The sequence below is a fragment of the Saimiri boliviensis genome, chromosome 14 (genome assembly GCF_048565385.1).
Source record: "Saimiri boliviensis isolate mSaiBol1 chromosome 14, mSaiBol1.pri, whole genome shotgun sequence".
Taxonomy (NCBI): Eukaryota; Metazoa; Chordata; class Mammalia; order Primates; family Cebidae; genus Saimiri; species Saimiri boliviensis.
This window is the reverse complement of record NC_133462.1, coordinates 5848828-5862360: the sequence shown is the minus strand read 5'-3', so window position 1 is coordinate 5862360 and position 13533 is coordinate 5848828. Positions and strand designations below refer to the sequence as shown.

Here is a 13533-nt window from a genome sequence, read left to right as displayed (position 1 = left end):
AGTGTTAGAGTTCTGAGCCACCATACCCAGCCTCTGCCTGGGCTTTGGTGAGGGCTGGGTCTGTGCCCTGAAGGGGAGCTCAAATTCCATCCCAGCTCTCCACTGATGCAATGTGTGTGTAGGCTTCTCCAGGAGGGATGCGGGTTCTGAAAAAAGGGATCAAAGGCCGGGCGCGGCGGCTCAAGCCTGTAATCCCAGCACTTTGGGAGGCCGAGGTGGGTGGATCACAAGGTCGAGAGATCGAGACCAACCTGGTCAACATGGTGAAACCCCGTCTCTACTAAAAATACAAAAAATTAGCTGGGCATCGTGGCACGTGCCTATAATCCCAGCTACTCAGGAGGCTGAGGCAGGAGAATTGCCTGAACCCAGGAGGCGGAGGTTGCGGTGAGCCGAGATCGCGCCATTGCACTCCAGCCTGGGTAACAAGAGCGAAACTCCGTCTCAAAAAAAAAAAGGATCAAAAATCACTAAGTTTTCTTGTAGGAGTTTATCGTACCTGGTGCAGTGGGCAGTAGAGGGAACAGTATTTCCTCAGGGTGAGGTCTCCTTTGTATGTGTCGTTGTGTTCCAGGGAGGGGGTGTGTTGATTCTGAGCAATAAACAACATATTTTTGACTTTCAGGATTGACTTTTAAAGACTCTTGATACGTGAGGAAGAAACCCGGAAGGGGAAGAGAGAAGCAAAGGAGTCAGGGATGGCTCTTCCTCAGGTGAGATGATCTTCTCGGTGGATTGTTCTGTCTCCTTCCTGCTTGCAGTTGGGAATCTTCTCTGAGTCTGAAGCGTCCTGCCTGACAGGTTTGCTGGCAGTCACCCATGCCTTCCCTCAGTCCCTCTCATCTCCCTTAGATTCCATCTCCCGTGACCCAGTGACATGAGCTTGGGAAGAGGCTGCACTGGGCATGGTCCTGGGAAGGGCTCACCCCAGACGTGGATGGAGATGGGGTGTGGGCCCCATGGTGTCAGGGCTGCTGGGCAGCAGGGATTGTTCAGGAGCCACATCGGGATGCACCGTCATCTCTCTGTAGACCAGGAGTGGAGCAGCTGCCCATGGGAGTTACATATTAATTTGCACAGAGTATGGGGTAAATTCTAGAAAAGGAGGCCAATAAGGGGAAATCATTTCTGCCTCATTTTATACTATATTTTTAGGTAATTGAGTGAGTTACTGTTTTTTGACTCCAAAAATCTTACTCACTAGAATGGAAAGTTCATACACAGACATGAATGATACAAGGTATTTTATGCCATTGTTATTTTAAGCATACAAAAGGAGCCTTTTTATATTTTTAGTAGAGTCAGGGTTTCACCATGTTGGCCAGGCTGGTCTCAAACTCCTGACCTTGTGATCCACCCGCCGCAGCCTCCCAGAGTGCTGGATAATAGGCATCAGCCACCACGTCAGGCCTGTTATCATTATTTTTGAGATGGAGTGTTGCTGTTGGTCAGGCTAGCATGCAGTGGCACGATCTCGGCTAACTGCAACCTCCGCCTCCTGGGTTCAAGTGATTCTCTTGCCTTAGCCTCCCCGGTAGCTGAAATTACAGGCAAGTGCCACCATGCTAGTCTAATTTTTTTTTTTTGTATTTTTAGCAGAGATGGGGTTTCACCATGTTGGCCAGGCTGGTCCTGAGCTCCTGACCTTAGATAATCCACCCACATCAGCCTCTTAGAGTGCTCGAATTACAGGCGTAAGCCATCGTGCCCAGCTCCATTATTTATTATTAAATGTTTATTTTTATATTTAAGCACCACATAATGTACATATTTGTTTTGTGGTAAAGCTCCAAGCACAGCTGCAGGTTAGCCCCTTGGTCATAAAGCACCTGCTTTCCCTGTGACGTCCCCCGCCCTCCTTCCAGCCTCACCGGGGACCCACTACTATCAGATTTCTGTCAGGTATCCGAGCAGGTGTCGTCTACATGTATTTTTGTTATCGTTATGAGACAAGAAAAACTTCTGCAGTGAATTAAAAAACATTTTAATGGTTTTTTTTTTACTTTAGGTTTGGGGCTCCATGCGAAGGTTTGTTACATAGGTAAACTTGTGTAGTCAGGGTTTGTTTTACAGACTATTTCATCACTCCAGTATTACGCGCAGTACCCAATAGTTATTTTTTATTTATTATTATTATTTGGAGACTGGATCTTGCTCTGTCGCGGAGGCTGGAGTGCAGTGACACCACCTCCTCTCACCGAAACCTCCGGTTCCTGGGTTTAAGCAATTCTCTGCCTAGACGTCCTGAGCAGCTGGGATTATAGGCATGCACCACCATGCTCAGCTTTTTTTTTTTTTTTTTTGCTTTGTATTTGTAGTAGAAAAGGGGTTTTACCATCTTGGCCACACTGGTCTTAAACTCCTGACCTCCTGTTCCACTGCTTCGACCTCCCAAAGTGTTTGGATTACAGCCATGAGCAACCATGCCTGGCTCTTTACTTTTTTGAGACTGAGTTTTGCTCTTGTTGCCCAGGGTGGAGTATAATGGCATGATCTCGGCTCACCACAATCTCTGCCTCCCAGGTTCAAGCGATTCTCCTGTTTCAGCCTCCCCAGTAGCTGGGATTATAGGTGCCTGTCCCCACTATTGGCTAATTTTTCTATTTTTGCTAGAGACAACAATCTAGCATGTTGATCAGGCTGGTCTTGAACTCCTGGTCTCAAGTGAATCACCCATCCTGGCCTCCCAAAGTGCTGGGATTACATGCGTGAACCACTGTGACCAGTCCTTTTTTAAAAAAAAAAAAAAGATGGGGTTTCACCATGATGGCCAGGCTGGTTTTGAACTCCTGACCCTGGGTGATCCACCCACCTCAGCCTCTCAAAGTGCTAGGACTACAGGCATGAGCCACTGCACCCGGCCACTGGCCCTTAATGGTTATTTTTCCTGCCACTTTTCTTTCCCGCCCTTCACCCTCAAGAGTGCCAGTGCCTGTTGCTTTCTTCTTTGTGCTCCAGTAAATATTTTGCTTTGAAATTTGATCCTGCTAGTTGTGAAACTTCACGTGTTCTCATGTTAGTAGACATGGCTAGCTTGCTCTTTGACATCTGCATTGGAAATTGGCTGAATGACAACATGTGTGTCCTCTGCAATTTTCCTCTGTATTAATAGTGCCTCAGTGGCTACCTCTGTGTGTGCCTGCATGACTACAGATATCTGAAGATTCTTCCAGGTCAGAGAGTTGAAAGGGTGATTGTGCTGGCCAGGCGCGGTGGATCATGCCTGTAATCCCAGCACTTTGGGAGGCTGAGGCGGGCAGATCACAAGGTCAAGAGATCATCTTTTTTCTTTTTTTTTTTTTTTGATACGGAGTTTCGCTCTTGTTTCACAGGCTGGAGTGCAATGGCATGATCTCAGCTCACCGCCACCTCCGCCTCCTGGGTTCAGGCAATTCTCCTGCCTCAGCCTCCTGAGTAGCTGGGATTACAGGCACGCACCACCATGCCCAGCTAATGTTTTATATTTTTAGTAGAGATGGGGTTTCACCATGTTGACCACATCGGTCTCGATCTCTTGACCTTGTGATCCACCCGCCTCAGCCTCCCAAAGTGCTGGGATTACAGGCTTCAGCCACCGCGCCCGGCCAGAATGGATTTTCATACTTTGAGTATTGTGTTTTATTTTTCTTTTTTCTTCTTGCTCTCCACACTACAGAATATAATTTTGTTTTCACGTATTTTATTTTATTTTGAGATGGAGTTTCACTCTGTTGCCCAGGCTGGACTGCACTGGTGCGATCTTGGCTCACTGCAACCTCCAGCCTCAGCCTCCCTGTCCCTATTAAAAATACAAAGTTAGGGCCGGGTGCGGTGGCTCAAGCCTGTAATCCCAGCACTTTGGGAGGCCGAGGCGGGTGGATCACGAGGTCGAGAGATCAAGACCATCCTGGTCAACATGGTGAAACCCCATCTCTACTAAAAATACAAAAAATTAGCTGGGCATGGTGGCAGATGCCTGTAATCCCAGCTACTTAGGAGGCTGAGGCAGGAGAATTGCCTGAACCCAGGAAGCGGAGGTTGCAGTGAGCCGAGACTGCGCCATTGCACTCCAGCCTGGGTAACAAGAGCGAACCTCCGTCTCAAAAAAAAAAAAAAAAAAAAAAATACAAAGTTAGTCGGGTATGGTGGCGTCATCTTGTAATCCTAGCTACTCGAGAAGCTGAAGGAGAATTGCTTGAACCCAGGTGGCAGAGCTTTTGTTGAGCCCAGATCATGCCATTGCACTCCAGCCTGGGCAACAGGAGGGAAACTCCATCTCGAAAAAGAAAGAAAAAAAAACGAACTCCTCTCACAATGATTTGGTTAAAATGTGTTTTCATTTCAGGGTCTATTGACATTCAGGGATGTGGCCATAGAATTCTCTCCGGAGGAGTGGAGATACCTGGACTCTGCTCAGAGGACTTTATACAGGGACGTGATGCTGGAGAACTACAGGAATCTGCTCTCCCTGGGTGAGGACAACTTCCCCCAGAAGCGGGGATGTGCCCTTGCGTGTGTTTGTATTTTCCCTTGTTGCCTCTTGGGAGCCGCGTCCTTGCTGGACTAAAGTGGAAGCCGTATTGATTTTGAAATGAAAAGCTTCATGATGCAGCATCTGGACTTTAATTATCCCCTTAGTTTAGATGTTGTGCGTTCTTCATGATACCTCAGTGGGGGTTCCAGAACTAAGGTAATTATAAAACCTTATGGCAGGCCAGGGGTCATCACCCATGCCTATAATCCCAGTAATGTGGGAAGCTGAGGATTGTGGATCACTTTAGGTCAGGAGTTTGAGACCAGCCTGGCCAACATAGTGAAACCTCATCTCCACTAAAAATACAAAAACCAGCTGGGCGTGGTGGCCCACGCCTGTAATTTCAGCTACTAGAAAGGCTGCAGATGGAGAATCGCTTGATCCTAGGAGGCGAAGGTTGCAGTGAGCTGAGATCCTACCACTGCTCTCCAGCCCAGGTGAAACGCTGTCTCAAAAACACAAAACGTTATGGCAGACTTTAATGATATCCACTTCTGGCTGGGTGCGGTGGTTCCCACCTGTAATCCCAGCACTTTAGGAGGCTGAGGTGGGTGGATCACCTGAGGTCGGGAGTTCCAGACCAGCCTGATCAACATGGAGAAACCCTGTCTGTACTAAAAATACAAAATTAGCTGGAGATTGTGATAATCCCAGCTACTTGGAGGCGGAGGTAGGAGAATGGCTTAAACTTGGGAGGTGGAGGTTGCAGTGACTTGTGATCACGCCATTTCACTCTGCTGCCCTCCAGCCAGGACATCAACAGTGAAAGTGAGCTTTTGTTTTTGTTTTTTGAACATATCCATTTCCCTGTTTGCTACTCAGGCGTCTGAGGTAGGAGAGTTGCTTGAACCTGGGAGGCAGAGGTTGCAGTGAGCCAAGATCATGCCACTGCACTCCAGCTTGGGGAACACAGTGAGATTCTATCTCTGGGGAAAAAAAAAAAGTAGCAGTGGCTTTAACAAATATCAGTGTACATAAAACCAGAGGCATTTTTCCGGTGATCTGTGCTCCTCACAAGGACCCTGGGAAGGTTCCCTGGTGTGCCATGCCCCAGGTACTACTGCGTGTGTTCAACATTTGGAATCTCTCATATCCCTCACAGTTCAGGGATTTGCCAGGAGGCTTCATCATGTAGTCATGATTGATATTCACTCAGTGTCCAGCCCCTCTCCCCTTTGTGGAGGATGGCTGATGGCAGTGACTGGCTCATGCTTCTAAGCATGTCCTGATCTTTCTGGTGATCAGCCCCATCCAGGAGACCTTAGAGGTTGCCTCATTAGGACAAATCACACTTCCATCACCCAGGACATCCCAAGGTCTTAGGAACTCTGTGTCAGGAACTGGGGAAAGACCAATACATGCATTTCTTTGTATGTCACAAGGTTCCTCAGCTGGCATTATGGGCATATGCTACCACCCCCTGCTGATTTTATATATATATATATATATATATATTTTTTTTTTTTTTTTTTTTTTTTTTGAGACGGAGTTTCGCTCTTGTTACCCAGGCTGGAGTGCAATGGCGCGATCTCGGCTCACCGCAACCTCCGCCTCCTGGGGTCAGGCAATTCTCCTGCCTCAGCCTCCTGAGTAGCTGAGATTACAGGCACGCGCCACCATGCCCAGCTAATTTTTTGTGTTTTTAGTAGAGACGGGGTTTCACCATGTTGACCAGGATGGTCTCGATCTCTTGACCTCGTGATCCACCCGCCTCGGCCTCCCAAAGTGCTGGGATTACAGGCTTGAGCCACCGCGCCCGGCCTGATTTTATATATTTTGTAGAGACAGGGTTTCTCCTTTTTCGTTAGGCTGGTCTCAAACTCCCGACCTCATGTGATTAACCTGCCTTGTCCTCCTAATGTGCTGGGATAACAGACGTGAACCACAGTAACTGGTCTATCTGTCCTTTAATTTACCTTTAGTGAAGAACTTTATATATATTTGTGTGTTGAAATTACTCCTTAGCCTTCTTTCATTTCTTTTTTTTTTTTTTTTTTTTTTTTTTTTGAGATAGAGTCTTGGTCTGTTGCCCAGGCTGGAGGGCAGTGGTGTGATCTCGGCTCACTGCAAACTCTGCCTCCCAGGTTCAAGTGATTCTCATGCCTCAGCCTTCCAAGTAGCTGGGACTACAACTGCGTGCCGTTATGCTCTGCTTATTTCTTGTATTCTTTTTTTTTTTTTTTGAGACGGAGTTTCGCTCTTGTTACACAGGCTAGAGTGCAATGGCACGATCTCGGCTCACTGCAACCTCCGCCTCCTGGGTTCAGGCAATTCTCCTGCCTCAGCCTCCTGAGTAGCTGGGATTACAGGCACGTGCCACCATGCCCACAGCTAATTTTTTGTGTTTTTAGTAGAGACGGGGTTTCACCATATTGACCAGGATGGTCTTGATCTCTTGACCTAGTAGTGGTGTTAACATGTATTTCAGCTCTTATATTGTGTGCTGATGGCAAGTAGAAGTTGTGGCTTTTTTCATAAGAGGAGATTGTTTAGAATTCTCCCGGCTATATAAATGGACTTATTATTTGCTTGCTAGTTTTATGATGGATTACAATACTTTATATATATGGTTTTTTTCATATGTGGTGTGCAATGTAACTGACACACTCCACTCCCTAATGTCACAAACTCCTACCAGTCACAGTAGCTCATGCCTGTAATCCCAGGACTTTGGGAGGCTGAGGTGGTTGGATGACTTGGAAGTCAGGAGTTCAAGACCAGCCTGGCTAACATGATGACACTTCATCTCTACTAAAAATAGAAAAATTAGCCGGGCGTGGTGGCGCGTGCCTGTAATCCCAGCTACTCAGGAGGCTGAGGCAGGAGAATTGCTTGAACCCAGGAGGCGGAGGCTGCCATTAGCCCTGATCGCGCTATTGCACTCCAGCTTGGGTGACAGAGCAAGACTCTCTCTGAAAAAAATTAATATACAAAAAAAAAAATAGTAATTTAAAAATGTCACAAAGTGCCTGTTCTGCATGGATATAGGTAATTTTATAACATTTACTCAGAGAAAATATAGTATTAACATTTTTTTCTCTTTTATTATTTTTTTCCCTTTGAGGCTGGGTCTCACCTTGTTGCTCAGGCTGGAGTACAGTGTTGCGATCTCAGCTGAATGCAACCTCTGCCTATTGGGTTCAAGTGATTTTTATCCCTCAGGCTCCAGAGTAGCTGGGACTACTATGCCTGACTAATTTTTGAAACCTTTTCTTGTCTTCTCAATGCTATGATTGTTTGACAGTGCTGAATCCCCATTGATATTGGTTATCCTTACATGAGTTCATGAAGGATTATTTATCAATACAATATACTGTGTGGTTCTTTAGTATCTTTTTATATACAGGAAATATGCTACAAATTTGAAGAATATATATGTTTCTCTTCATTGATGTGACAATGTTATATTTTTTGCAAACTGTTATATACTTCATGGTCACAGTGGAAAAATATTCCTTACTTTAGGCTCACACATGCTGGTGTCTGGTCAGTGTTTTCTCATGATTTTGGAAATAGGCTTCTGTAGAAATGCTTTGAAGTCCACGTAATTCTTCTTTATTTATTTATTTATTTATTTTATTTTATTTTGTTTTTTTTTGAGACGGAGTTTCGCTCTTGTTACCCAGGCTGGAGTGCAATGGCGCGATCTCGGCTCACCGCAACGTCCGCCTCCTGGGCTCAGGCAATTCTCCTGCCCCAGCCTCCTGAGTAGCTGGGATTACAGGCACGCGCCACCATGCCCAGCTAATTTTTTTTGTATTTTTAGTAGAGACGGGGTTTAACCATGTTGACCAGGATGGTCTCGATCTCTTGACCTCGTGATCCACCCGCCTCGGCCTCCCAAAGTGCTGGGATTACAGGCTTGAGCCACCGCGCCCGGCTCTTCTTTATTTATTAAAAAATCTCACTCATTTTGTGTTCCTAAACTTTGAAGATCATGTTTGGAAAGTTTAAAATAGGTTTTATTTTTGTGTCATGTTTACACATTTTAGCATTATGCATCTAATTGGAAATCTACTGGTTTTTATATTTTGTAGACATCTCTTCCAAATGCATGATGAAAGAGTTCTCATCCAAAGGGCTAGGCAATACAGAAACATTCCGCACAGGGACATTGGAAACACAGGAAAGTCATCATATTGAAAATTTTTGCTTCCAGGAAATTGAGAAAGATACTCATGACATTGAGTTTCAGTGGCAAGAAGATGAAAGAAATGGCCACGAAGCACCCATGGCAGAAACCAAAGAGTTTCCTAGTAGTACAGACCAATATGACGAAAGGCATGCTGAAAACAAGCCTATTAAAGATCAGCTTGGATTAAGCTTTCATTCACATTTCCCTGAAGTCCACATATTTCAGACTGAAGGGAACATTGGTAATCGAGTTGAAAAGTCTGTCAACGATGCTTCCCTTGTTTCGGCATCCCAAAGAATTTCTTGTAGGCCCAAAATCCATGTTTCTAATAACTATGGGATTAATTTCCTTTATTCTTCATTTCTTACAGAAAAACAGGAAGTACACATGAGAGAAAAACCTTTCCAATGTCATGAGAGTGGCAAAACCTTTAATTGCAGATCACTCTTAAGGACACATCAGGTAATCCATTTAGCAGAAAAACAATATCAATGTGACGTATGTGGCAAGGTCTTTAATCAGAATCGATACCTTGAACGCCATCGTAGATGTCACACTGGTGACAAACCTTACAAGTGTAGTGAGTGTGGCAAGACCTTCAGTCAAAAGTCATCCCTTACACGCCATAGTAGACTTCATACTGGAGAGAAACCTTACAAGTGTGATGAGTGTGGCAAGACCTTTAGTCACACGACAGCTCTTGTATACCATCATAGACTGCATACTGGAGAGAAACCTTACAAGTGTAATGAGTGTGGGAAGACCTTTGTTCGAAATTCAGCTCTTGCAAATCATAAGGTAGTTCATACTGGAGAGAAACCTTACAAATGTAAGGTTTGTGACAAGGCTTTTGGGCGTGATTCACACCTGGCACGACATACTAGAATTCACACTGGAGAGAAACCTTACAAGTGTAATGAGTGTGCCAAGACCTTCAGTCACCCGTCATCCTTTAAATATCATTGTCAAGTTCATACTGGAGGAAAACCTTACAAGTGTAATGAGTGTGGCAAGACCTTCAGTCACGCTCCAGCCCTTGTATACCATCATAGAGTGCATACTGGAGAGAAACCTTACAAGTGTAATGAATGTGGCAAGACCTTCAGTCACCCGACATCCTTTGAATACCATCGTAGAGTTCATACTGGAGAGAAACCTTGCACGTGTACTGAGTGTGGCAAGACCTTCAGTCACCCGACATCCTTTGAATATCATCGTAGAGCTCATACTGGAGAGAAACCTTACAAGTGTACTGAGTGTGGCAAGACCTTCAGTCACCCGACATCCTTTGAATATCATCGTAGAGCTCATACTGGAGAGAAACCTTACAAGTGTAATGAGTGTGGCAAGACCTTCGGTCGAAATTCAGTCTTTGTAAATCATAAGGCAATTCATACTGGAGAGAAACCTTACAAATGTAAGGTTTGTGACAAGGCCTTCAGGCGTGATTCACACCTGGCACAACATACTAGAATTCACACTGGAGAGAAACCTTACAAGTGTAGTGAGTGTGGCATGAACTTCAGTCAGATGTCATCCCTTACACGCCATTGTAGACTTCATTCTGGAGAGAAACCATAGAAGATTGATAAGTGTGTTAAGATCTTCTGTCAGACATCTCCCCTGAAATGCCATCGTAGACTTCATACTGGAGAGAAACCTTACAAGTGTAATGAGTGTGACAAGACCTTCATTCACATGTCATCCTTTAAATATCATCTTAGAGTTCATACTGGAGAAGAACCTTACAAGTGTGATGAGTGTGGCAAGACCTTTAGTCACACGACAGTCCTTGTATACCATCATAGACTGCATACTAGAGAGAAACCTTCCAAGTGTAATGAGTGTGGCAAGACCTTCAGTCACACGTCATCCCTTAAATACCATCGCAGAATTCATACAGGAGAGAAACCTTACAAGTGTAATGAGTGTGACAAGATCTTCCGTCAGAGTATTCAACCCTTGTAAACCATAAGGCAGTTCATACTGGAGAGAAACCTCACAAGTGTAATGAATGTGAAAAGGTTTTTAATAGAAAAGCATACCTTGTACTTCATTGTAGACTTCATACTGGAGAGAGACCTTACAAATGTGAAGAATGTGACCAAGTTTTCAGTCACAAATCACACCTTGAAAGACACAGGACAATTCAGGACAATTCGTACTAGAGAGAAACCATACAAATGTAAGGTTTGTGACAAGGCTTTCGGGTGTGATTCACACCTGGCATGACATACTAGAATCCACACAGGAGAGAAACTTCACAAGTGTAATGAGTGAGGCAGAGCCTTTCGGGGGCATTCAACACTTAAGTCACCATAAATCAATCCATGGTATAGGGAAACTTTTCTAACGTAATGATTGTCATCACGTCTTCAGTAATGCTACAGCCATTGCAAATCATTGGAGAATCCATAATGAAGAGAGATCTTAAAAGTGTAATAAATGTGGCACATTTCTTAGATATTGTTCATACGTTGCAGTTCATTGGTGAACTCATATGGAGGGAAACCTTAGAAGCAGTAAAGAGTGTGGCAAGTCCTTCAGTCAGATGTCATCCCTTGTGTGCCATCGTAAACCTCATAGTGGAGAGAAACCTTACAAGTGTAATGATGAGTATGGCAAGACCTTTGGTCAAAATTCAGCCTGTGTAATTGATAATTCAATTCATAGTGCAGAGAAACCTTAAAAGTGCAATAAATGTGGCAAAATTTTTTAATCAACAGTCAAACCTCACATGTTATCATAGACTTCATGCTGGAGAGAAACTTAACAAGTGTAATGAATGTGGCAAGGTTATTAAAGCAACAGTCAAACCTTACACATCATGTACTTCATCCTGGAGAGAGACCATGCAAGTGTAATAAATGTGGCAAGGTATTTAAACAAAAATCAAAACTTGCACATCATCATAAAATTTATACTAGAGATGGCCGGGCGTGGTGGCTAAAGCCTGTAATCCCAGCCCTTTGGGAGGCCGAGGCGGGTGGATCACGAGGTCAAGAGATCAAGACCATCCTGGTCAGCAAGGTGAAACCCCATCTCTACTAAAAATACAAAAAGTTAGCTGGGCATGGTGGCGCGTGCCTGTAATCCCAGCTACTCAGGAGGCTGAGGCAGGAGAATTGCCTGAACCCAGGAGGCGGAGGTTGCGGTGAGACGAGATCGCACCATTGCACTCCAGCCTGGGTAACAAGAGTGAAACTCCGTCTCAAAAAAAAAAAAAAAAAAAAAATTTATACTAGAGAAAAGCTTACAAATGCCATGATTGTGGCAAAGTCTTCAGTCAAGCTTCATCTTATGCAAAACATAGAATTTAGCATTGACTTGAGTTTGAGTTGACATAACATTGAGTTCAAGCATTAATTGATATTAAAGCGTTTATGTTAAGAGGATTGGGCCAGGTGTGGTGGCTCATGCCAGTAATCTTAGCAGTTTTGGGAGGCCAAGATGGGTAGATCACTTGAGATCAAGAGTTTGAGACCAGTCTGGCCAATGGATGTTGGCCACTATTCCCAGCCTCTTTTTTTTTTTTTTTTTTTAGTTTTAATTTTTAGACTGAGTCTTGCTTTTTTTGCCCATGCTTTGGTGCGATCTCAGCTCTCTGCAACCTCCGCCTCCTGCGTTCAAGCATTTCTCCTGTTTAAGCCTCTCAAGTAGCTGGGATTACAGGCGTCCACCACCATGCCCAGGCAGTTTTTGTATTTTTAGTAGAGATAGGGTTTCACCATGTTGGCCAGTCTCGTCTCAAACTCCTGACCACAAGCGTATGCCCATCTCGGTCTCCCAAAGTGCTAGGAGTACAGGCATGAGCTACCATGCCTGGCCTCTTCTTTGTTTCTTTCTCTTTTTTTTGTTTTTTGAGATGGAGTCTTGCTCTTGTTGCCCAGGCTGGAGTGCAATGGTACTATCTTGGCTCACTGCAACCTCCACCTCCCAAGTTCAAGTGATTCTCCTGCCTCAGCCTCCCAAGTAGCTGGGATTACAGGTGCCTACCACTATGCCCGGCTAATTTTTTAGTATTTTTAGTTAGAGATGGGGTTTCACTATGTTGGTCAGCCTAGTCTCAAACTCCTGACGCCAGGTGATCTACCCGCCTCGGCCTGCCAAAGTGCTGAGATTACAGATGTGAGCCACCTCACCTGGCCCATTCTTTGTTTCTATAACAAAAACTGATAGGGATTTTTATGAATATTGTATTGACTCTAAATCATATTTGGTTATTAATTTTTTTCAGTTATCAATATGGGTTGTATCTCTATAATTTTTAAATTATTTTGATCAATGTTTGTAGATTTCAGGTTACAAACTTCTTACCTCTTCAGGTTTCTTCCTAAGTATTTCTTACTTTATCTAGCAAATGTTAGTGTTTTCTTAATTTTCTTTTAAAATTTTTTATTGTTAATGTATGGAAATTCAACTAATTTTTGGTGCTGATACTGTATTCTGCAAATACACTGACTGTGTTTATTAATTCCAGTAGCATTTTCGTTGACTTCTTATGATTTTTCTTTTTTCTTTTTTTTTTTTTTTTGAGACATTGTCTCACTCTGTCGCCCAATCTGGAGTGCAGTGGTGTGGTTGGGTGACTGCAACCTCTGCCTTCTGTGTTCAAGCGATTCTTCTGCCCCAGTCTGCTGAGTAGCTGGGATTATAGGCCCCCACCACCATGCCTGGCTAATTTTTGTATGTTTTTAGTAAAGACAGGGTTTCGCTATGTTGGTCTGGAGGATCTCGAACTCCTGACCTTGTGATCTGCTCACCTAGGCCTCCCAAAGTGCTGGGACTACAGATTTGAGCCACCGTGCCTGGCCAGCTTTTTGTGATTTCCAACACAGAAGATCATGTCGTCTTCAAATAAATATAATTGTACTTTTTTCCTTCC

At 44.3% G+C, this 13533-nt stretch overlaps 2 protein-coding genes across 3 annotated transcripts in view; both read left to right on the top strand.

Annotated features, from left to right (window-relative positions):
- Positions 1 to 625: 625 nt before the first annotated feature.
- LOC101037895 (uncharacterized) lies at positions 626 to 11148 on the top strand. The gene is given in 4 exon segments (XM_039466619.2): positions 626 to 713; positions 4325 to 4451; positions 8551 to 10601; positions 10604 to 11148. Coding segments are annotated over 4 exon segments (2406 nt in total). The 5' UTR covers positions 626 to 698; the 3' UTR covers positions 10817 to 11148.
- Positions 653 to 13533, top strand: part of ZNF83 (zinc finger protein 83) — a 97554-nt gene continuing 84673 nt past the window's right edge. The window contains exon 1 of one of the 2 annotated variants that reach the window (XM_074385571.1): positions 653 to 713. The gene's annotated coding sequence lies outside the window, so the exon portion shown is untranslated. Of the gene's footprint in view, positions 714 to 4412; positions 4452 to 13533 lie in introns of those variants that run through there. The other variant, XM_074385573.1, reaches the window with a different exon arrangement.